Below are 24242 nucleotides of genomic sequence, written 5' to 3'. Positions count from 1 at the left end.
TGCAGGGAATTACTCCTGGAAGAGTAAGGTGATAGTTAAATTCAATCTCAGATATCAACTGCCACCAGGGGAGGATTAAATTGGATATTAGGAAAAATTTCCTCACCAGAAGGGTTTTCCAGCATCAGAACAGGCTGCCCAGGGAAGTTGTTGACTCACCATCCCTGAAGGTGTTTAATAGACGCGTAGGTGTAGCATTTAGGGATATAGTTTAGTGATGGGCTTGGCAATGTGAGGTTAACGGTTGGACTCGATGATCTCAAAGGTCTTTTCCAACTTAAATGATTATGTGATCCTACATCTTGTTCTCTGCTTCAAGCTCTGCAACAGAACATCCAGAAACTGGGGAAGCCCTGGGAACAGAGCTCCCTATCATCTTTAGAAGCTATCTGGTGTCTTTTCTGAGTGGGGGGAGGTGGAGCATTAAAAATACACTTCCTAGTACATTTAACATAGGATTGCACCAGTTGATTTTCCCATAAACTTGTTATACTTTTATTTTATACACTAATCTCATAAAAGAAATCTTCCAATTCACTTCTATAACAAATTACTTTAATCACAAACTGCAAGCACATTTTAAAGACTTTTTGTGGTTTCTGCTTTGCCCTTGTTTAAAAATTCATGGAGTGCTTACTGACACTGTGCATGTGCAAACTGCCTTGTCTAAAGACAACTCTGAAAGCACAGAACCTGTAAGAAATTATTTTAACCTCTGCCATTGCATTGGTAGGAAACCTTTCTGGTTTATTATGGAATAGCTGATCTTGCCATTTTCTCTGCTTTAATTCTCATTATGTTGAAGTATATTGGGAAAGAAATATAAGGAGAAAAATGTAAATTATAATTAAGGGTTGAGAAGTTATAATATCAGTGATAGTGATATTTTTCAGTCTGCCATTTATAAACTGTTCTGAATTTCCTTGTAACAACTGAATGTGTTACATGTGTGGTTGCATTTCTTTTGTAGTGTGCATTGGTTCGTGAATGTACAGCCAGTGAGGGCATAAGTGGTAAAGACAACTTGCCTTCGTTAAATGCAGGTAAGTATAACGTTTGTAAAAGATGACTGTTGCAATGTGATGTCACATTCTGAAGAAATCACAAAGTTTTGGGGCAGGGCTCTAAAAATACTCTTCAAATAATACACTTTTCAAAAAAAAATTTACAAAGTTTAATTTTTTAATGTTTTATACATATTTAACAATATTATTTTACTGAGAATTGTGAGGAAAACTTCTGGAAACGTATGTCAATTATGCTTTCTGAAACACTGCTAAAATCTCCCACTCCTACATCTTTACTGTTTAATGATTTTCGAGACTGTCAGTGACTTCAGTGGGCATGGCATTAACCTCATAATTTTTTGTCATGTCATTGTGTGACATTCTGTTAAAGTAATTATACATTATTGGTAACTGAATACCCTGGAGAATTAATCTCTGTTATAGCTGATGAAGTAGCAATTTCAGTTTGATCTGGAAGGTATATGTCCTAAAATGAAGGAAGCTGTTGGCAAGGTATTCTCAATTCTAGGTCAACTCTGTGCTTGAGTGTATGGTGTTGAACTAGATCTATTTCTCTTTCATCATACTGAGAAATATTACATGCTGATATGCTGGACCATAAAAGTTTTATTAGCCCAAGTTTCTGAATCTCCATTACTCTGCAGTAACAATGTCACAAATAAGTTATATGGGTCATCTGAAACCACAGCGCTGTCAAGAATTCTGTGTATTTGTTGCATACAGTTGAGGAGAAATGTTACTGAAGTTTTAAAACCTTTAGAGAAACTTTTTCATATGGCCTCACTGATAGGACAGCATTATTAGATGAATTTTGTAGTCTGAAGGAAGCACTAGAAACCTCCAAAAAATAGGGTTTTCCATGTATGTATGAATGCTGTAATTTTTCTCCGTGATTTGTTGAGACTAGATTAGAAGTAGTGAAAAATTTCTTCTTCAGAACTGCCGTTTCTTTTCATCGGTTCAGTGTGAGGCTAGATATGTTTGTGGAAAAGTTATTCATTGAGGATTACTAAATGCACAGGAACTACATCTGGCTCCGGAAATTCCTGAACTGAAAATAGCTGGAGGCAGGGAGAGTGTCTTGCATCTCTAGGTATCTATTTATGGCTCTTCTTGGAGAAAAGATACAGAGCCAGTTGAATGGTTTGGTCTAATTCAGTGCAGTCGTTCTTTGATTCTGATCCTGTATGTCATCCAGATAAGTGGGTCTTAAAGAAATGACATTTCTGTTCAGAGAAAATGTTAGATTCACGACTGATTATTTTTTTTTCTTCAGTTTGCTGCCTCTGTTTGGGTGAGTTTGTCTCAGGATTTCTATTGAGGTTTTTTGAATGGGGAAGTGCTGTAGTTTGGGAAATGTATTTTGTCAGAACTGTTTGAACTTCCAAAGTAGATGTCAGTTTTATGGATAATGAAGTCTAGATCACTTCGTCAAAAGTATTTGCACATGATTCTACAGTATATCAAGACAGTGCTTAACATTTCTATGTTTAATGTTCTCATATACAAACACACAATATAAAAACCAAAACCTCCACCCCACCCAACATTGGTAGGGCTTATAAAGTCAAACAACCCCTGAAGGTTTTTGCCATTTTTTGTTTTTTAAAAAAGCAGAGGGGAGAGAGCAGAACTGCACATGCATATGCAAGAAGTGACAGCACGCAGGATATTGGAAAGAGTTTGCAGTCACAGGAAGTTTGTTCTAATAAATACTTATTCTCCAGTCTGTTTCCTGTACTTGTGACTTCCTCTTCTCACCCCAGCGTTGCCTCCACTTCCCTGCTGACACCTGGCACTAGTTCCAGGTTTTGTCGGTCCCACTGTTTTTATTGAATTCCCAATTCCTTTTCTCAGAAAATTTTAGCTCTCCTCAGCCTTTTCCCAGACTTTGTTAGACTTCTGACTTTTTCATACTTCTTCCCCAACATGCCTCCATGACTGGGCTTCATGTGCATCAAGCTGTCTGTGTTTCTTGAAGACTGACTTTCTCATTTGAGTACCAGCACTGCCCTTAAGCATATTGTACCACATGCTAGCTCTGCCCAAAAATGTATTCATCCACTCTGTACCATGACATGTGCACAGTTTTGTTGGTGTTAGAAGCTGGGAAGCATGCAATAACTTTCAATAAAGGTAGATCGTTGGTGCATGTATGAGGTGTTAAGTTCAAGTTTTAAGTTTTTCACATCCTGAGATTTCTTTCCCAAGGCTTATGTTGTTCTCAGGTCTGGGTGGATTGCCATGGTATTATAGAAAAATGCATATATCTGTTAAAGATTTACTGTCAGTATTCAAGTTTATGAAGCACAGACCTTTCTTTGCAGGTTTCTGGCCTCATTTGGTGCAGCTGGACCATCTTAACTGAAAATTTTTAAAAATAATCAGTTTAAGCCAAATTTCAGTGTGGCAAAATTAAAGGCAATCAAAAACTAGGACTGAAGGGAAAAGAATAAGATCAGTCATGTGCTAGAAGTATGTTACAGGCAACCTGATAACATCAATATTGCCTACACTACTTTCCCTGCTGTGTACATACAGAACTATCTACAGTACAGTATGTATTCCATATACATATGTATTTAGTACATGTGTATACTGTTGTATTTCTGGTTCTTTCTGTTTCATGTTGTTTATCAGGCCTTCAAAACTATGAAACTGAAAAAATACCCCTGTGTGAATCTTTAAGCCTGTAGGCATAGATGCACATTGGCATTCTTCTGAAATTTAAATCTTAATACAAGGAACTCGCAGCCCTCAAGTGAGTTATGAGGCACTTATTGAGTGAGTGGGAATGAGTACCGTATTTCACAGAGGCTTCTCTCTGTTCCATTTATACCCCAAGAGATTATATTTATGTGTCTCAAAATTCAGTTATTTATTTATAACACTGGAGAGTTTGCCAATTGTTTGCATGTAAACAAATTGCACTTTACAATTAAAAAAAAGAATAAGGTAATTGAAATTAAGCAAAGATTAAGTAAGTTGAAATTTATCTTCATGAAATGATATTCATAATACACCTGTGCTACAAAGGAAGATATAAATAGAAACACTGCTAATAAATTAGTATATGGTGGTGGTATACTTTGATCTATGCTTGATAGGGAACAAAAATGAAAACAGAGTATTCAATCTTTTATTAATTTTTGATTTTACTTGCGGGGAAGCAGTATAAAAGATATTGCATGGAATAAAAAGCACAGAGGTCTTTAAATTTAAAAATGGGAATGTCAAAAAATATGGATGGTTAAATATATGGCATTGGCTTTTAGGTTTCATGCTACAGAGAAAGGCTTTTAAAATAGTTTTTTCTCTTTTTAACCACTGCAGTTCATCTGGATTTTTTTTTTCCCCCCAGTGCCTTTCATGGTCGCTGTCTAAATACAGGAAGGATTACCTTTATGAAACTTTCACTCATTTTAATAACTATCTTTTATAAAAACAAGATCTAGTCTTGCCATCCTTACTCTTTGGGTGGTTTTACATGACTTCTGGATTTCTTTTTTAGACAATTTTAATTATTTTATGTTTTAGACTATTCTAGACAATTATAATTAGAAAGCAGTTCTGTTGTAATTTGAAAGCAAAACACATCTGAGATTTTTACGGACTCACATGACTTCAGTAGTTTGGTATATAAGAAAAACATACTGTGCTACTCTCATCGACAATCTCAAGCTTTACCAATACTGCAAATGGGAATTATTTGGATTCCTTGCGAAAACAAAATTCCCAGGCTTTTTTTCTGACTTTGTAAATGCAATTTTCTTTATAAACCCATGGAGAAATGTTTTGGCCATTTTTTAAAACTTGCAACACACTTGAAATTATCCTCATCAGAAAATTCAGGCTCGGAGGTAATACCTGAAAAGTAGTTTAATAATTCTGACAATAAGAAAAGTCACAACTTTGGATCCACATTTTCAAAGTGATTCCTAGTCTCCCTGGCTATTATCCTGCAGTCCTGTCAGGTGTTTGTTTTTTTTTTTTTGTCTGGTTTTGTTTTTTTCCCATGATGGTGGTGGTAATAGTGAGGAGATGGGAGGGAAGAGATTGTGGAGCTGAACATGTGCATTATGTTCTCACAGACAAATGTCAATTTTTTAATGTAATAGTTTCTGAGTGCAAATTTAAGGGCTGTTCTTGGAATAACATCCTTTAATATCTTCTTAGGAAGTAGATATAAAAAGGTAGAATAGAGAAAAGAGCCTTTTGTGTCCTGGTAAAATGTCCTGGTGAAATGTCCTGGTAAAAACGGTCAGCCTGCTTCTTAGCAAACAGGTGGCACAACAACAACAACAAAAAACTAACTCAAAATTATCATCTGTTTTGGCAGGTTTCTTTTTAAGGGCAGACCTGAATAAGCCCTTAGTTTCTTGAGCTCTTCCTGATTGTCATTCCCTATTTTGTTAATGGAAGATTTTCAGTGCCATTTATCTACTTTGCGGATTGACAGAAGCTTTCAATATTATTGACAAAACTGATTTTGTTAATTAGAAGAATCTCAGCAAAAGAGGAGGAAAATAAGGAAAGCATTACAGCAGATGTTAATTAAGTAATATAATAAAGGCCAGGCACTGGGTATAAGTTGATCATAGGTACAGGACTTGGAGATGCTTTTTTTTTAGTAGGGGATGATAGTTAGTCTGTGTGGTGAGGATTCTGAAGCCATAACATGTGTGTAAAGATGCTTGAGCATTGAGGTATTTTGGTTGTTAGTAGTAACGAAAAATTGCTGGGTTTTATATGCTGTAGCTATAAGGATCTATTAGGCTTATTTTATCACCCTAAGTCAGAATTTCGGTTTTGTAAGTAAAATCACTAATAAAGGCAAAACTACTCTAAAAAGGCTTCTAATTTCTCATCAGACCAGTGATTAAAGAGATCTCAGTAGGGTGGTGAGAACAGAATTCATCTATAATGACTTAAACATTATTTACAACATTCCTTTCTTTATGAACAATAAATGTTATCGCAGGTATCCTTGAATCTGAGGTCTTGTTTTAGGCCTTTCCTAAAGGACTTCTGTTAAAAAGCAGTTTGATTAGATAGGGAAGACAGTTTGTATATCTTCAGTAACTTGGTCTATGTTTTTCATTCCCTATAAATCATCGTACATAAGCAGTAACGGTGACAGTGAGTTGTGAAGCTGAAATTCCTATTAGTAGATGTCGTTTTGACAGTAGCAGTTTCCTCGCAACACACATGGGAAATGCATTCCTTTGAGTTATAGGCCATTCAGTGGCAGATCAATGGGAGCCTGCTCTATGGCAGCTTTTTCCAGAAGGCTGATAGAAGGGTACTCTTGGAGAATTTGGATGGCTGTCCAAAGGCATTCTGAGTTAGGAAGCAGTGGATGCATGTGCTAAATGACAGTCATTTGTCTCCAAGTAAGCTTGTCAAATAGTTAAACAAAACTTTTCTTTCTCAGCTTTTCCCCCATTTGCACTTTCTGAAAAATTAATTAAGAAGGGGGAGGGTTGGGGGTGTGTGTGTGGAGGGAACAGAAGGAAAGGAAAGAGTAGAAATTTCCCACGTTTATTATAAAGCATCATTGTAAGATCGGAATGGAAACATAGCCAATATGTGAGAGTTTAAGATAAAATACATGGTGGGTTTTAAGCATAACCTTCCAAGACATCAAGTAACATGATTTTCCTACATCAAGTTACAATAGTGATCTGAGAGCAGTGTGTGTGATGTATTTACAGGATTGTTATATTTATTTTTGTGTAGTGGCAGACCATGTCAATGTTCAAGTTGACTTTATAATGGTGTCCTTTTGACCATGTCAGTAGTCAAGTTTCCTTTAATGTAGATGCACACCATCTCTTTGTATTAATGACTTTGTGTGCATATCATGGAGAAGATGCATCAGATACAGCTAAACTCTGAGGCATGCTTCACTTGTCCCATGTAATTTATTAGCAACGTGAGTGATTCTAGCAGATGGTAAGTGATGGTATTGACTGTATGTGAATTCATTGTTTGTGCATTCTGTTTTTCCTAACTGTGCCTGAAGTGTAAGAATAGAGAGCATAATTTACATTCTCACTATACTGAAATGCTAAATTCACAGGATACCTACTGTGCGGGTAAAATGTGATTTATACTGTAATAGTAATACTTTGTCCTCCACATGCTGCTATAATAAATTAAATAAAAAATTAATGTTTTTAATAGAATTTTAATGGTTCTAAAATTAATTCTGGAAGCAAGGGGGGAAATAATGTATTATTTTTGGATGAAATTGTTGTCATAAATTTTCAGAGTCATATAACCACAGTAAAGCAATGATATAATTTTTCCTCTCTGCAGTGTTAAAAAACCCAATCAGTAAGTTATACAGATTCCCTACTTCTGACAACAAGTGGATGCGGATCCGAGAACAGATGGCTGAGACCACCCTCTCTTTCCATGTTCCTAAAGAACTGATCAATCTGCACATAAAGGAGGATATGAGAAGGTAAGGAAGAAGAAGTAGCAATAGTAAATACTAAATTTTATTTTTCTGAGTTGGAATAGTTTAAGTGATGAGCTAAAATATCAGTTTGTGGTATGAAATAGGTAAAAGTGTTCTTTTGGGCTGCTAAGAATTTACAGCTGTAACTGAACAACAGAATTGATGCCTCAGAATTTTTAGGACTCCAGTGACTTCATGAGTTCTGAGCAATGAACTGTGCTACAGAGTGGTCTTTAAATGTGTAAGCATCAACATTTGGTTACCATTATGAATACTCTGAAAAGTTAACATTTTATAAAGAAACAACATGACAAGGGTGTGAACTATATTGTAGTGTGTTTGGCTTTGTGACTGGGCAGTGCTAATGTCACATACAGACATCATGCAAACAATGGAAAATGACATGTTTGTAGTTAATAGATGAGCAATGAGAATATAAATCACATTCCTTTAACTAATGTAAATCGATCTGCATAAGAAAAGGATACCAAGTAACGTAAGTTTGAAAACTTTGCTGGATTGGCCTTGTAACCAGCAGGGATATCTGAGGATCACTATAATATGTATGGCCTAGGAAAAAAGAGGATAGTGAGCACAGGTGTCCCAAAATCCTTTTTATGTCTGAATTCCCACTCTAACGACTGAAATGGCAGCCTGTCCTTGAATGCTTGTAAGCTGTGCTGATACAACTGTGGGAAAAAAATACTTTAGGCAGTCCAGGGCTTCCTTAAAAGCATATGTTCTTTTTCCAATGACACTGGATGAGGTAGGAGATAATGCCTATTACCCCATGCAAGCTGCCTCACACATGGGTGGGCATCTGGCCTCACGTATAAGAGTAACACTGTGAGCTACTGCTGCATCCCAAAGCCATCCTGTGTACTTTCAGGCAGCTCCCTCCATCAGAGGGGGTTGCCTGTGGCTGTTTACAGTGGTGGTTTGTCCTGCAAAAGGAGCTTCTTTTCTTTTCCATTTACCCCATCTGCTGCTTCTGTATGATCTTTTTATGCCAATAGAACAGCATGTGGGAGACCAGAATCTTGCTTTTAATGAAGTCAACGGGCTGATACATACTTATGTATGGTGATGACGGCTTATAAAAATCATATGAATTGTTATAATACTTCATTTTATTAATTTAATACTGTGTTTAGGCATTTATGGCATGATCTTGTTTGAGAATACTAATGTGTGAGGATTTTTTAGTAAGTAGTAAAAATAGATTATGGTGACTTGCACAGTTCATCCACTTCCCAGATTTTAATTTGCCCCCTGGGTAAATGCCTTTTAAATGTTAGAGGATTACTTTAACCACTTTTACTACTACTGCGTTATTCTCTCCAAAGGCATAATGCAAGTAGTAGTGCTTGCTGTTATTTCATATTATAGCATTCACCTCCTTGGATGAAGGCATAGTAAAGAATCACCGTGGTTTGTTTTTTTAATGATTATTCAATACTCACCAAAATAAAGAAAAGCTTTGAGAAAGAAACAGAATGAAAGTTGCTCTAAGTTTGAGGCAAGTGGTTCTGATTTTCCTGACTGCCATTGTCGTTAGCTGTTCAAGCCTAGTAGAAAGTGCGGGCGTGAGAGGGAGAGAGACAAAGTGATTGTATCAATCTGAGTGATAAGGTAAGACCAGCCAAGAGGAGCAACAACTTGTGGTAGAGTATTAGCGAATGGCGAGAATACAGGCATCTGTGTCACCAATCATTGTGTAAGGGTGTAGGTTTGAGCTTCAGCTTTGTATGGGCTTTGCCTTTTGAAATAATCACAAAGATGCGTGTTCTTGTGGACTTCTTACATTTGTAAACTAGAAAAACAATGTTAGCAGGATATTGTTATGTTAGTTCTTGAACTTGTATAAAACCTACACTTACCTTGAGGCTGTTCTCTTTTGAAGTATTGTTCTCTGCATCTTTTTTCGCCAGTTAGTATAAAAGAACAAATATTTTTGTCTCAGAGGCCACTTCTTATCAGCCTGTTTCATTTTATTCCTATTGTGGCTTCAGTGAAGTCAGGTCTGAAACAATTACCTAGAAAAAATATCCAAGCGAAGTGTTAATGCCATTCAGTATTGTATTTTAAATTATCATTTAAATTCCCTTTTCTCATAGCTCTTAAGATCGTTCATCTCTTGATACAACTGCAGTGTTCATTCTTAACCAAACTTTTTCATTTACTGACATGATACTCTGAAATATGTAACCTCTATGATTTTTTGACTTTTTATTTCAGCATGGAAAAATGTTTTTAAAGATATGCAGGCATTAAAGATTTTATCCTTCAAACCTCCCTGGAAGAAGTTTTAATAGGAGCTATATGATCAGTCATTTTTATTGTTTTAGTAAGAGTCATGTAGCCCTCTTTGATGTTTTTTTATGAAGAAATTATTTCTGTTTCCTCTTCAAGGTTTTCCAGTGAGTCCTTTCCTCTGTTTTTAATATTTCTTCACACAAATCTTGTCCAGATATTTTGCATCTATCATGCCAGATTAGCCCAGTAGTTCTTCAAACCTAACGATTATAAAAAAAACTTAGTAGTTTACAGTAAATGTTCAGAAAGTTAGTTGACCCATATAATCTAAGCTTGGAGTTGCAGGTATAACTTGTGTTGCACTCGATCAGCACAGCAAGAGAATTAGGAGGCTGTAGTAGAAGCTGCAGTACACGTGTCTCTGATTTGCCACTAAAGCTCTTTTGAGTCCCTTGGAACCAAACTCACCTTGGGCTGGAAGGCAATTCCACCTACTTACAGCTCAATTTAGCCCATGGCATTTGTGGTCACAACCCATAAACAAATTTCAGGGATAAATTGCTGAACTTTCCTTGAACCCTCTCTCTGGAGTATAAAGCACACTCAGGCTTTCCTCCTGCATCAGGGATGGCTGTCCTGTCCCAACTCCAGCAGCCTTTTCTTGTGCAAATCTATGTTGTTTGTCTGTTTTCTGATTTCTTTCACGTAACGTTACAGAATGAGGACAAAGTTCAGACTGTCCGAGAGATGGATGTTTTTTCTACTACCTTTTAATATGCGACTTCTATAGAGAAATGGAGCCCCAGGCAGAAATGCTACATGTTGGGAGCAGGCATTGAATTTTCCAGACGTTTGTGTGTTATTTTTTACATTACTTATTTTTGAGCAATTGCACTGCAAAAACATTGTATTGATAAGAGGTAATAGCATAACAGAAGTTATTCTGAGTAAACTGACCATGACTTCTGAAGCTGAATCAACCACATTTTGACGGGCACTGTTAACATTCTATCCACTTAATGACTTGTAAAACCTTACTTCAAATAACTACCTAGCACAAATGTTCAAAGAAGTAATTTTTTTTAACACTTAAAAGTGTGTCAGTAAAATGTAGTTCAAATACAGGCAGATGCAGTATTTACCCCATTGTGCATCAAAAAGTATGTAAAAACTTTATTTTCTTATTCTCCATCAGTTACTCCATAGAGGAATACAAGTGTATGAATGTAAGTGTAACCTGAACTTTTGTGAGTGGTGTTTAGACAATTTGAGCCCTCCTCAAACATGATCAGTTTAAAATACATTAATTTATAAACTAAAGGATAGAATATATTGTCATGTATGAACACTATTTAATTCTCTGTCCTCTTGATCTTGCTGTTCATAACTAATTTTGGAAAAGATGGTCTCCGTGAAAGTCTAAGAGGAGTTTTCGTATTAAACTAAATGAAGTAAAATTTGCTGGGCTTTACTTTGTTACTGGATATTTAAAGTGGTAGTGCATTGGAAAGGAGTAACATTACCTGGTTTGTTTTGTGATAGTTACCTCTGCACAACATTACCTATTATTCAGCAGTGCTGAAAGCTACAAAATGTTAACTTACATTCTGACTGTCCCGTCAGGGAGGGGTTTCTGTTGTTTTCTGCAAAATCCACCCAGGTTTTAAGAGTCCAGAAAATCATTCTGTACCAGTCAGCAATGCTTCTCAGAGACTGGCTGCTAAAATTTCCAGATGTTATATTTGTGCACAGCATGCTCTGGTCTTAAAGAAGTCCATATTGAGCAAATGATATAACATGTAAGTGTTATTAGAGCCTCCCACTTCATGGTGAAGGACAATACAAAACCAAAGGAAAAAATAATCTTGTTCTCAAGATTATAATTATTTTAACACACTCAGATTCTGTCATCACAAAAAGCATTTGAATTACTATGTTGTTAACTAGGGATTTTGCACTTACCAGTACTTATCTGTGGTTCTCATAGCACTAAGTTGAGTGTAATTTTGTCAGTTCATGTCAGTGGGGGTGCAGAGAATATAAATTAGAGGCATTAAAGTGATTTAAAAAGCTTTGTATGGTTTTATTATGTTGCTCATGTCATAAAGATCCTCACTGTTTATTTTGAATGATGTACTCTGATTAATAAATTGGGGAAAAAAGAAAACAGAAACTTACAAAACTGTTTAAATACTTGAGTAATCATGCAATTAATAATGTGATTAATCTTGCCACATAGATCATTGCAAGCTGAAAGAAAGAAATGAAGTTATAAACTAGGAGAGTAAAATGTTTTTCTTATACCATAGGGCTCATGCAACATTGTTGTAAGCGGATTCCACTGTTTCCTGATGAACAGTAAAATTTAAAAACAACAACAAAAAAACCCAACCCTAAACCAATTCTATACACCATTGCTAGTTACTAAAATATAATTTAAGATTCAAGTGTAAATTCCACAGATGCCATTCTGAGTATTACTGAATTTGATACTCTCTGCAATTGTGTAATGCAGGAGAATTATCTTCTGCTATTAAATGCAAATCATAGAATTAACCTCAAATGATCATGCTGTTTGAAAATCTTGAGTCTTTCAGAGATATACCCAGTAAGAAACTATTGAAGGAAGGGAAAGTTTTAAGGCAGGAAGGAAGAAATGGGATATATAGCTTATATATTGTCTACGCTTTTGGGTAATAAAAAGGAGATGGTGGTGGATAGAAATGCAAAAAGAACTTAAAAACTCGGCTCTCAGGAACAATATAAAATATTCTCAAACCTTGGCAAATCTCAGTCCATTTTCCACATACACATAGAAGAAACAGGGTTTTAAATATTTTTGATGTGTTTCGTGGCTTGGCTTTTTGGGATGATTTGTTTAGTTGATTTCGTTTGATTGGTTTGGGTTTTGTTTTTTTTTTTAAACAAATGTTTAAGGCATGCAAAAGGTAGGCACAAGCTACAATTGAGTTTTTAGTAACCTGTCAGATCAGACTTAGCAGAATCTGAAATAGCTTTGGGAAGCTCTGTAAGAAAAGAAAAAATGCCAACTGTTTTTAAGAGGTTCTAAATTAAAACTATTAGGAAAGAAAGGAAAATATCCATTTATTTGTCTTTGTGGTAGCTTCCCCAGAAGGGATTAAATCCTCCTTAGTAATTATTTGTCTGTTTTAGAAACTATAGAGTAAAAAGACTATGATTCTTTTATTTCTGGAGAGAATGTTAAGTTGTTTTGATGGGTTAATGCCTGTATATCACAGGACCATAACTTGTGGTAAAGAAAAATCAGAGTAACTTTATCTGCTTCTATTCTACAAAAAAAAGATTATATGCCTATCCATAAACATGTAGAGTTTAAAGTAAAATTTGTTAGGAAAAATAATTTCTGTGCGCTCTCCTTAAAAGGAAGCTTCTAAGCTTCCTTTACTTATGAGTGATTGAGTCATGGCCCAAAGCTTATGGTGTATATTTGCTCCAAGGCTCCTGTTTGATAAATATTCAGAACTTTATCACCTTTAGAATATTATAAAACTTTTACAAATATTATCTCAGAAATGTCTCATCTTGTTTTGAATCCTCCTAAGCACTTTGCTTCTGATGTTTTGTGAAAGTCGATTTCAGAAGCTAATTTTGCTTGGCAGAGGTAAAAATCACTTCCTTTTTACAGTTTTGAATTTGTCATGTTTGCTTTGCTGGGAATTGCAGTACTGGATTTTTGAAGCTGAATGAATCAAAAATCACTACTTCGTCTTCATTTTGTGGTTTATGTGCTTTTATCGTATGTCCTCATAATGTTCTCTTCTTCATATAATTGCACTGATTTTTTCAGCTTCATCTTAGAGGTTGTAAAGGTTTGTGCTGTGTCCTTAATGATGCAAATGGCTATTCCTGCTGTTCCCTTGTCTAAGACAGAGTAATCAGATCCAGAAAAGTTCGTTGAGAAAATGCCCCCTTCTGACTCATCTTGCTCATCTTAATAACTTGCCACTGGTTTTGCTTGATTTTGATTTTATTGTCACTGACCACAGCTTTCCAGTGTGCTTTCCACAGTGGTGTCTGTACTGTTGAAGGTAGCATTAGTTATGCAAAAACAAGTTTATTTGGAACATGGTTTCAGTATTAGGACTTTCTTAACATACTTTTTGGACATGGTGCATGCCATTAATTCAAAGTACTCCCTATAGAATTCAGTATTTTGCATTTTCAGCATTGAATAAGTTTCCTTCAGTCTTCTAAGCTGTTCCTATATCCTTATATCCAGTGATGAGAAAGAGTCTGTTTGGTTTATGATTATTACAGCACGTGGCACAAAGCAGAAACTGTTTAAGTAGAAATTATCAACATTAATAATACAGGAAATTATTTGTGCCTCTTGCAAGTACTTTCAGTAGTTTGCTATAATCATGCAGCTAAGGTGTTCCTAAAAATAAAAAAACCTAAACGCATGAGTTGATAAATTAGAAGGCAGAATATTAATCTGAGCCTTAGGTGCTCAGCCGTCATTTGGTAATGGGCTTCATTGAGTGTTTTCTTAGAACAAAAAAATTGCATGTAGTTTTACTTCAATAGCAGCAGTATTTAACTGCTAGTAATGTCAGAAATTTATCCAGTCACATAGTGTTTACGGATCCCTAGTTGCTTTGATGTGTTGTTCATAAAGAAAAGCACAGATATTTCAATCCAGGCACAGATCTATCTAAACCATCCGGCATATCAGTGTAACAGCTTGTACAATGACTGTGCTTTCCATCAGGAGAGGAAGGCTGGGTAAAACTCAATCCCCTAAAGGGCCGAGTCCCCACAAATTGTAGCTATGTAAATTAGTATATCATTCCAAGAAAAATAAGTTGTTGGCTTTTAAGTAGGAGCCTGAAATGAAGGTTCATGACATTTCTAGTTGTTCTGTGGGATCCTGAGAAGTCTCATAACTTGTTCTTAGAATTTTTCATCTCTTTGAAATTGTGTTGTGTTAACACCAATGATAATTAATCTTTAACAATCAGTGTGTTATATAGTGCCTTCAGTAGATCAGGATCCAATATTGGATTTTTCTGCCATAATAGCAGAAAAGAGTTTTGAAGAAAGGCTAACAGGTAGATTTTAGATTTTTTTTAGTGGGGAACTGCTTTCAACTGTAATGAGACGTGTTTAGTGAAAGCTGGCATAATTAGTCTACTAAAGGGAAGAATGGATGTGAAAAACAGAAAGTACCTGAGAAAGGCTTAAAAATAATTGAACTAGCTAACATTTGAAGTGGAGGAAGAGGGATGGGACAGATCGTTTACATCCACATTGTGGTTAGATACAAGCGTGGCAAGATGGTCAAGGCCATCAAGGAAGCCAGTGAAGTAAATTGAGGCAGGAGACAATGAAAGTTGAGATGTGCTCCTGGGTGGGAGTTTCTGTTGTGCATTGACAGAAAAGGCTATCCAGGAGACAGTCTGAAGAGCTGAACAGCAAGATGTAGACAAAGCTTGGATTTGATTCTGTAAGAAGAGTTGAAACTGATGCTGAGCACAGGACCTGTCATGGTGATGGGTGCAATTACCTGGAAAAGACTCGGAAAAGTCTTTAAGAGGGGATTTGGGGTGAGAGCAGATGATAAATAGCTCTGTTCTAACACTAGTGAGTTTGCTCAGAGCTTACTGCTCTGTTGACAACCTATTCAAAATTCCATGGCTACACTGAAAAGGTGCATAAATAACTGATTTGTCCACTGTAGAACCAATATTTATTATAATTATTAATTTTCTTGTATAGTGCAATTGTTGTTTGACACAGTTACCGGTCAAAGTGCGTTTTTAGAGGTATACGGTTATGGCACAAGTATTATAGTATTATTAAAACAAAGGAGTTTTTTAAGATTGTTGTTGTGGGTGTTGGTACAAACTATAAACTTTCAAATTTCAAAAATATTATGTTACTTCAATCTGTTTGTTTACTTTTGGGAGGAGCCCTTCACAATAATGATAATAAAGCTTGATACTACAGAATAGTCTTGATGGAGCTTAGATACAGAAAAGATAATTCTTTTTTCAGCCATAACTCAGAGTTATACCAAGTAAACAACAACAGTGACAATTAGTAAGAAATCACGAGACACAAATACTATCTAAATCCGATGCCTTATATATTTGCACTTGGAAAAAAAGGTGGAAAGTGTGCAAGAAGGCTGGTTTTGGAGTAACAGTGCCTATGCCATGTAATCCTGTTATACTGTATTTTTAAATTGAAATAAATTTAGAAAATGTGCTATTTAAAGTTTCTATGATATATATGCTGTAGGTTACTATAAAACTGCGTGCTTGCTTTATTAAAAAAATGCAGATAAGATGTGTCTTTTTATGACATACTAGTGGCTGTATTTAGACTTCAGTGACGGCATATGTGTTTCTGAGATGAAAGCCTTGTCGACAATAAGAGCAGGATTTCACATTCCTTGAAAACATGTTAAAGTTAAAATGGTGGGATTTGGGCTTTCCCTTCCCGTTGCTGTTGGCATCAATGGAGTTCACTCATAGCTGGTTAAACCAGTTTTGGGTTTTGGTTGCGTATTTTAATCTGAGATAAGGGGTTTCTACTCCTGCTGTTGCTTGAGTTGAGTACAGGACCAACAGCTCCAGGAGTGGGCTTAGAGGCAGGAGAGCAGAGGCCCAGCAGTGGGTTTTCCATGGGATAGAGGGCTCTGAATGTTGTGCTTTGATGTGCCCACCTCTCGCTGTGTAGTATTTCTGCAGTCTTTGCAGAATATTTCTGTATAGGAGGAACAGTAAAGTTTAGGAGCTCAGCCAGGTCCAAACATTGTTGCTGAAACTATTAAATAAAAAAACCTAAATATTAAGGGCCAAGATATCTTCACTGCTAATAAATAAAATTGTATACCCTGACAAATCTTATGAGCTTTTCATAGGAGGAAGCCCTGAGATTTTCATTTAATGGGATGTCTTATTTTAAGCTCCTACAAATTTTGAAGTAAAGGGTGGTTGAAAATGATGATTTTGTCCTGTTACTGCTGCTGATTGACATGTCACAGCATTGCCAGTTTGTATTGATGGAAGAAAGTTGATTTGATTCATCTACTTCTGTTCTTCAGGTTGAATGAAATGGAAAAAAGTAACTGTACATCATTAGTAAACCCAAGTTAATGTGTTGTAATCTTTGTTTCTATTTTGTTACTTTTAAGGACATGTATGAACAAAACATCTTAATTCTGCTTCCAGTGCAATCGTATGATTTCGGTTGTCATATTAACAAGGAGCAGAATTATGCCTATATAGCTTATTCAAAAAACTATATAGGGCTTCTTCAAGTACATCAGTAGGAAAAGGATGACTAGAGAAAATGTGATCCCACTGCTGAATGAGATGGGTGTCCTGGTGACAAAGGACACAGAGAAGGTGGACTATTGAATGCCTTCTTTGCTTCAGTCTTCACTGCCAAGGCTGGCCCTCCAGTTTCCCAGACCCTGGAGGCAAGAGAGAAAGTCTGAAGAAAAGACAACTTCCCTTTGGTAGAGGAAAATCATGTTAGAGATCACTTAAGCTAACTTGACAGATCCATGGGTCCAAATGGGATGCATCCCTGAGTGCTGAAGGAGCTGGCAGATGTTATTGCCAAGTCACTCTCCATCATCTTTGAAAGGTCATGGAGAACAGGAGAGGTGGCTGAGGACTGCAGGAAAGCCAGTGTCACTCCAAGTCTCCCAAAAGCCCAAGAAGGACCCAGGAAACTACAGGCCAGTCACCCTCACCTCTGTCCCTGGAAAGGTGATGGAACGGCTCATCCTGGAGGTCATCTTGAAGCATGTGGAGGAATAGAAGGTTATCAGGACAATCAACATGGATTCACCAAGGAGAAATAAAGAAATCATGCCTGACCAACCTGATAGCCTGGATGGATGGAATGACTGGCTGGGTAGATGAGGGGAGAGTTGTACATGTTGTCTACCTTGACCTCAGCAAGGCTTTTGATACCGTCTCCCATAACATAATCATACATAAATTTGGGAAGTGTGGGCTAAATGAGCGTACAGTGAGGTAGATTGGGAACTGGCTGAACGGCAGAGCTGAGAGGGCTGCGACCAGCAGCGCAGAGCCCAGCTGGAGGCCTGTGGCCAGCGGTGCTGCCCAGGGCTCAGCGCCGGGCCCAGTCCCGTTCAGCTGATTCACCGGTGACCTGGGCGAAGGCACAGAGCGTCCCCTCAGCAGGCTGGTGGCTGGTACAAAGGCGGGAGGAGCGGCTGATGCCCCAGAGGCTGCGCTGCCATCCAGCGAGAGCTGGGCAGGCTGGAGAGCTGGGCAGGAGGGACCTGATGGAGCCCAGCAGAGGCCGGTGCCAGGCCCTGCCCTGGGGGGGCACAGCCCCACGCACCAGCAGGGGCTGGGGGCTGCCTGCGGGGAGGCAGCTCTGCGGGGAAGGGCCGGGCAGTGCCGGGGCACAGCAGCTGCCCCTGGGCCGGCAGCCAGCCCCGGTGGCCCAGGAGGCCGGTGGCGCCCTGGGGGGCGTGAGGAGGAGCGTGGCCAGCAGGCGCAGGGAGGGGATCCTGCCCCTCGGCTCTGCCCTGGGGAGGCCGCCCCGGGAGTGCTGTGCCCAGCGCTGGGCTCCCCAGTTCCAGAGACAGGGAGCTGCTGGGGAGGGCCCGGCGGGGGCTGCGCAGGGGGTGAGGGGCCTGGGCACCTCCCGGGGGAGGGCAGGCTGGGACACCCGCGGCTGCTCAGCCTGGGGAAGGGAGGGCTGAGAGGGCTCTGATCGATGGCTGCAGACATCTTCAGGGCCAGCGGCAGGAGGACGGGGCCAGGCTCTTTCAGCGGTGCCCAGCGACAGGGCGAGGGGCAACGGGCACACGCTGAGGCACAGGCAGCTCCCTCTGAACGTGAGGAAGAACTTCTTCACCGTGAGGGTGGCAGAGCACTGGGGCAGGCTGCCCAGAGGGGCCGGGGGGTCTCCTTCTCTGGAGACACTCAGAACCTGCCTGGACGTGATCCTGTGCAGCCCGCTCTGGGTGACCCTGCTTTGGCAGGGGTTGGGCTGGGTGATGGTCAGAGGTCACTTCCAAACCCTGACCATTCTGTGGTGCTCTGATTTTAATACTGTTCACTCTAATGCAAAGCTAATAATGATGGGGAAGACTTCAGTGTATCAATGTGGGGGTTTTCTGTTTAGCAAATAATTTTAAGACTTTTTGGCTGGTGGTCAGAGCTGTTTTGGTAAGTGTAGCTCTATGTTCCTGTGCTGCAGACTTGTTGGTCTTTTTGTCCCACTTTCTGCCCCCTCTCCTCCTGTTTTTCCTTTTACTTGAGTAATTTTTCCTATATGTAAGAGCTGTCCTCTGCAAGTCTTTTGGGGGTCTTCCAAGAATTGCAGTGAAACAGTCTGCTTGCTGCTTTGAAGAAATTGAGAAAAACTAGTTGATTGTGTTGCACAAGTTTTCTCCTGAACAATTCCAGTTCTTTAAAAGCAAGTCCTCCAAGTGGCTTTGAGGTAGATACAGGATGAACTTAATTTGCAAGTGAAGAAAACTAACAGAAAGCCCAGTGTGCTGTTAACTATGCTTGTTTGTGTAGGAAATTAGAGTGATCTCTATTTCACCCAGGTCAGCTCTCAAGGGTGTACAGGAAAACTGATAATTTGTTAAAGGATTTCCTTTTGGATTTTCAGTGACATGTTTGGTTACCATAATACTGCTGTTTTGACCTGAGTTCTAGGGGACTGATGGGGGGGGTGGGGGGGTGTTGCTTTGTTTGGGGTTTTTTTTGAACACAAAAGAAATGTGGTGAGGGCTGGTGTGTTGGTTAAACAGACCATTGTAGAAATGCTGCTAGAACTGTGTTTATGATGTGTAGGAAAGTATCCAGAGAGCAGAGCAGAGTTTATCATAACACCTATGTTGCAGGTGTTGGAAAAGGAGCAAGCTTTGTATTCTTTACAACTGTGTTTAATATTTCCTCGCAAAAAGTTACTTGCTGTGAACATAGCTCTCTCGAACCTGAAAGCATTCTTACCCCCAGGGAAGAAATAATATTTCAGTTCGCAGGCTATTGCATTTGTACCAGATGAGTTTTGAACACAAATTACTGTATTATTCACTGATTTGGCATTCTTTATTGTGTAGGCGAAATCAACAGATTTTACAAGCACCCTGAAAACAGATTTTATTTCAATTAGGAAGTGATTTTGTGGTGTGGGTTTTTTTAACAAACTGATTTTGGGTTAATTTGAATGGATGTTAATAGATTAATGACTTTATTAGCACCTTCTCTTTTTGTCTTTTGATACAGGAATCAGGAACTTAAAGACTTGGGAGAACTTGCTCCTCACTGGGACAATATGCGCAAAAGTGTTATTGCTCATTGTGATCAGATGCTGAGCATGTACCAGGATACTCTTGCAGAGCTTGGAAAGCATACAGGTATGAACCTATGCTTCTATGAAAGTAGCCTCTCCTCTTCTGGAGCAGGTAAGAATTAACTAGATTGATTGTTATTAAATACTGGCATATTCAGCCACATAAAAATGAAATATGAAATATTTGTAATTGTATTTCTGAGGTACTCACAGCTGCCCTGTTTCCTTATCTAAATAATTTCCATGCGTTCCAGCAGTTTTTCACAGTTAACATGGTACATAACATTACACAGCAGCCAAAAAAGTTGGAGAAATGGGGGTGGAGGGTGGGGGTGGGTAGGTGTTTTAGTTGCATGTTCCCTTGAATACACTGCTCTTCTAGTATTGAATACCATCTGGCACTTGAAACCAACCTTAGAGGTAGTTTCGTCAATTTTTCTTGAAACTTCAGTTACATTTAACACTCTGCAGGGTAACATAACACCTAGCTATGCTTTGCATATCCTCAGCACAATAGTTGTCATTGCCCACATTGTGCCAGGTAAACACAGAATTAATATGGGATAAGCAGTCTGTCCTCAGCCTAGAAACAGCAGTACGTGCTGCCTTGCTTTTTCCTGTGGGGACAGAGGTCTTATATTCTGATGTGCACTGGGTGTTTGTTCTGCTAATATCTGCCATAGGCCTGTGGTCAGGGTCTATAATGTATCATAGTGTCTGCATGCCAGTGGAGTAAGACATCATCAGTGACAAATGTTCAGAAAAGACAGCAAGTCTTTTCCTCCTGTAGTAATTCTTACTCATAAAAAGAAAAAGACTGCAGAAGAAATTATTTCTCCCTTTGAATTTCTTTTGTTTTGATCACAAATCATTCAAGAAACTTACTGTAATTCTTTTCTATGTTGTGAGACTACTGGAATTATTTCCTGAATAACAGCTGTATTTTGAGAAAACAAAGATTTCTGTCTTTTTATAGGATGCCTTTCTTCCTCTCCCCTTGTTTTAGAGGTGTTTTGGAAGGAAATGGGCACATTTGTTCTGTATTCCTACAGAGGCCTTATTGCTTCTTTGCTGCTGGTGTCAGATTTGTAACTCCAGTCCTCAGAGTCACCATCTCAAATACGCGTTTTCGATGACCATGCTTGCCACTGTTGCTTGCATATGCTCTTTCACTCTATATTTTCACTATTAGATGTTCTCACTGTGGCCTTACTCCTATAAGTGTGTGTGTGTAGGCATAGCAGTGCATGTCAGAGGTAAATACTGGGCATTATGTTACATATATGTAGGTTTGCAACCTAGAATATTTCTGGAAAAAAAAGAGATATGTTTTGGTCATGAATGGTTGTAAAAATAGAGGTATAAAGAATGATAACAGCTTTTGAAATATCTGGTATATATATTTATGGAGAATTTGCAGTATTTTCTTAATTAATTCTAGCTTTCTACATAGTCCAAACAAAACTTTGTGTGTACCAAGAAATGGAGCAATTTGGGTTTAGTTCAATATATAACTAAAGTGCATAGCAGAATAATTTCTTCTTATAGAGAATTGGGTACATTTACTTTTATTATAATCTGCTGCATTTAGTAGGTGAGGCACAAATCTTTCTTTTCCAAAACAAGTATTAAATCTATACTTTTATCCTATAGCCACCATCTTCTAATACAGGACTAAGCATGGTATTTCTCATTCGAGATCGCTCTGGGATAGCTTTCTTGGTCACAGGAAAAGAGAAATTGTGTTTCAGTGTATGAACTAAAAACAGCCTCTAACTGAAACACTAAGCATTTTGGGAGCAGTTGATCACCTGCTTAAATTTATGGGGAAAAAAATCTCATCTGTTACACTAAATGTTATCTGATAATTTGCATTTTGGTTGCAAAAGTGGAATTTCTTTTATTTATATTTGTTTACCATCATCAGAATATTCCAGTTCCGATTTTGGCAGTCTGATCCAGTATGACACTTCTTATGTTCCTCTGCTTTAACAAATATATATATATATCTTTCATACTTTGCTGATTACACTTTGAAGGCACTCTAAAGTATCATGTATAAGGCAATACATACAGATTATCAAGGCATCAATGTAATAATAATAATTTGCAGGGAAATCTTGAAATTAACTTTTGAGATAAAAAAAAAAAAAGACAATGTAATCTATTAAGCCCAAATCCTTCAAGACCCGTATTGTGCCAAGTGAATTTAAAAAGAGTTGGTGATTTTTAAATGACCTGTCTGTGCTGTGATTTGAAAGAACAGCAGTGGACCAGGGAACTTGAGATTGTTGAGGAAGACAGTACCAGCACATATACAAAAGAGTACGAACATTTCTCGAAAAACAAACCAGAGCAGAAAACCAAATCAACCTGGTAATTGTAGTGAGGATGAGAAATAATGAAGAGGTGTTAATTTGGAGGTGAACAGTCAGGTACATACCTAAAGCTCATTTTTTCAACAACCCTTTTTCCCCCCCTTACTAATGTAGTGCTGGTAAAATACTTGGTTTATACTTGGAAAACCCCGATTGTGCATCTTGTGTGTAAAGTTACTTTAACATTTGAAAACTTATTTTATTGTGATCAGCATGATATGTATGTGTACATTCTAAAGCCAAATAATAGCCCAGTCCTTCTAATGAAGACAGTATTTAGTTTTAACCCTGCACTATATTTGCATAAAAATGCACTATGATTTTTAATTATAAATATAAAGGGGGGGTGTCTGTTGTGTATATGTATGTAGAGCTAGACTAAAACCTCAAATCTGCATTTTGATCCTATAGGCAATGTAGGATTGGCTGCCCAAAAGTAAAACAAAATCTAGAAGAGATTCTTATATGCTTCTGCTGTCCATTACTTGTCTTTAACCAGATTTTTTTTCTGCCTAGATCATTTGCCACAAGTAATTGCAGTTCTGTGTAGAACAGAGACAGAGATTAATCTCCCTGCATACAATTTTCAGAAACTTGTCCCTACTTCTTTTTTTTTCAAAAGGAATGGAGGGGATATGGATAAAATTCATTGCATGTTTTAGGATGCAGTGTCCCGGTTCCTCTCCCATTCCCATTTGGGATTTTTTTTCTCTATAAACAGTACACATTATACTTTTAAAAGCAAGATTATAGTGTTTGATAAGAAAAGCAAGACAGACATATATTTGACTTCATTCTGTAGTTGCTAAAAAAATAATGTTGACAGAACATTGTAAAGACAGGAAATTTAAGTACAAGATAGCAGATGCTAAGAGGAGAGATGTGAGTATAACTTCAATTCAGACTTTTCAGGTCAGTGTATCAATGGTGTTTACTTTGCCATTGTCAAAGATTCATGCCAAAAAATATTTTGCTTTACAGTTCAGCCTGTACCACTAAGCTTCTCTACTTTATCATAGTTAGCACGTTACCCGAGTTTGTGTTGAAGCAGTTCTCTCCATTCTGAAACAGCTTGAAAATTTCAGTGCTCTGGAGTACCTGTGCATCTGCACTGGAGATCCAGATCTGCTCAGAAACAAGCAGCCATCCTAGTAGGGGTAGTTGCAATCAGCAGTACTTCTACTTAAGAACTCGGTAAGGTTGATTTCTAAACTAGACCAGGCTTTTGTTACCTGGCCTCAGATGCAAAATTCCTGAGTCAGGTTGCTATTTCAGGAAGCCTCATTTTAAGACAATGCCAACTGGCTACATTCTTCTAGGAAAGCCAAGGAGTGCTTTTGCCGCTGCCTTTGCTTCACTGCCGTGTTGGCAGCCAGAGATATGTGGAAGCACAAACTCATTGACATTGTTCTCCTTCCTTGGTGCATCAAAAGCAGGGTTAATGTTAACATGTTTAGCATTTTTGCTCTGCTACTCACTGAAAAATTGCTTTCCTTTAACAAGCAGTATTTTACACGTATCTTGTCAAACAATTCTGAAGGACCAACTCCATGTAAGTCGTCTAGGTACACATATCTCCGATCTGCTTTTGTATCAGTGCTAGGAAAGATACTGTTCACTCATAAGTAAGCAGAGTATAGAAGGGGAGATAGCATCTGCAGCTAAAATTTTTCCAAACCGTTCCCAAATTGTGTTTTCCAAGAGATACCTACTTTCACGCTCAACTGAGCTATTTGTGGAATTTAATGGAGAAAACTGTTGTTAGTAGAA

At 38.0% G+C, this 24242-nt stretch overlaps 1 protein-coding gene across 2 annotated transcripts in view; it reads left to right on the top strand.

Annotated features, from left to right (window-relative positions):
• The window catches only part of INPP4B (inositol polyphosphate-4-phosphatase type II B), a 213046-nt gene that overhangs the window by 90295 nt on the left and 98509 nt on the right, over nt 1–24242 (top strand). For both annotated transcript variants that reach the window (XM_014281287.3, XM_055728094.1), the window contains exons 8-10: nt 971–1043; nt 7350–7497; nt 20028–20158. In XM_014281287.3, the coding sequence (XP_014136762.3) occupies nt 971–1043; nt 7350–7497; nt 20028–20158 (352 nt within the window). The remainder of the gene's footprint in view (nt 1–970; nt 1044–7349; nt 7498–20027; nt 20159–24242) is intronic.

This window comes from Falco cherrug, chromosome 1 (assembly GCF_023634085.1).
Source record: "Falco cherrug isolate bFalChe1 chromosome 1, bFalChe1.pri, whole genome shotgun sequence".
NCBI classification, from domain to species: Eukaryota; Metazoa; Chordata; class Aves; order Falconiformes; family Falconidae; genus Falco; species Falco cherrug.
This window is presented reverse-complemented; position numbering and strand designations above follow the sequence as displayed.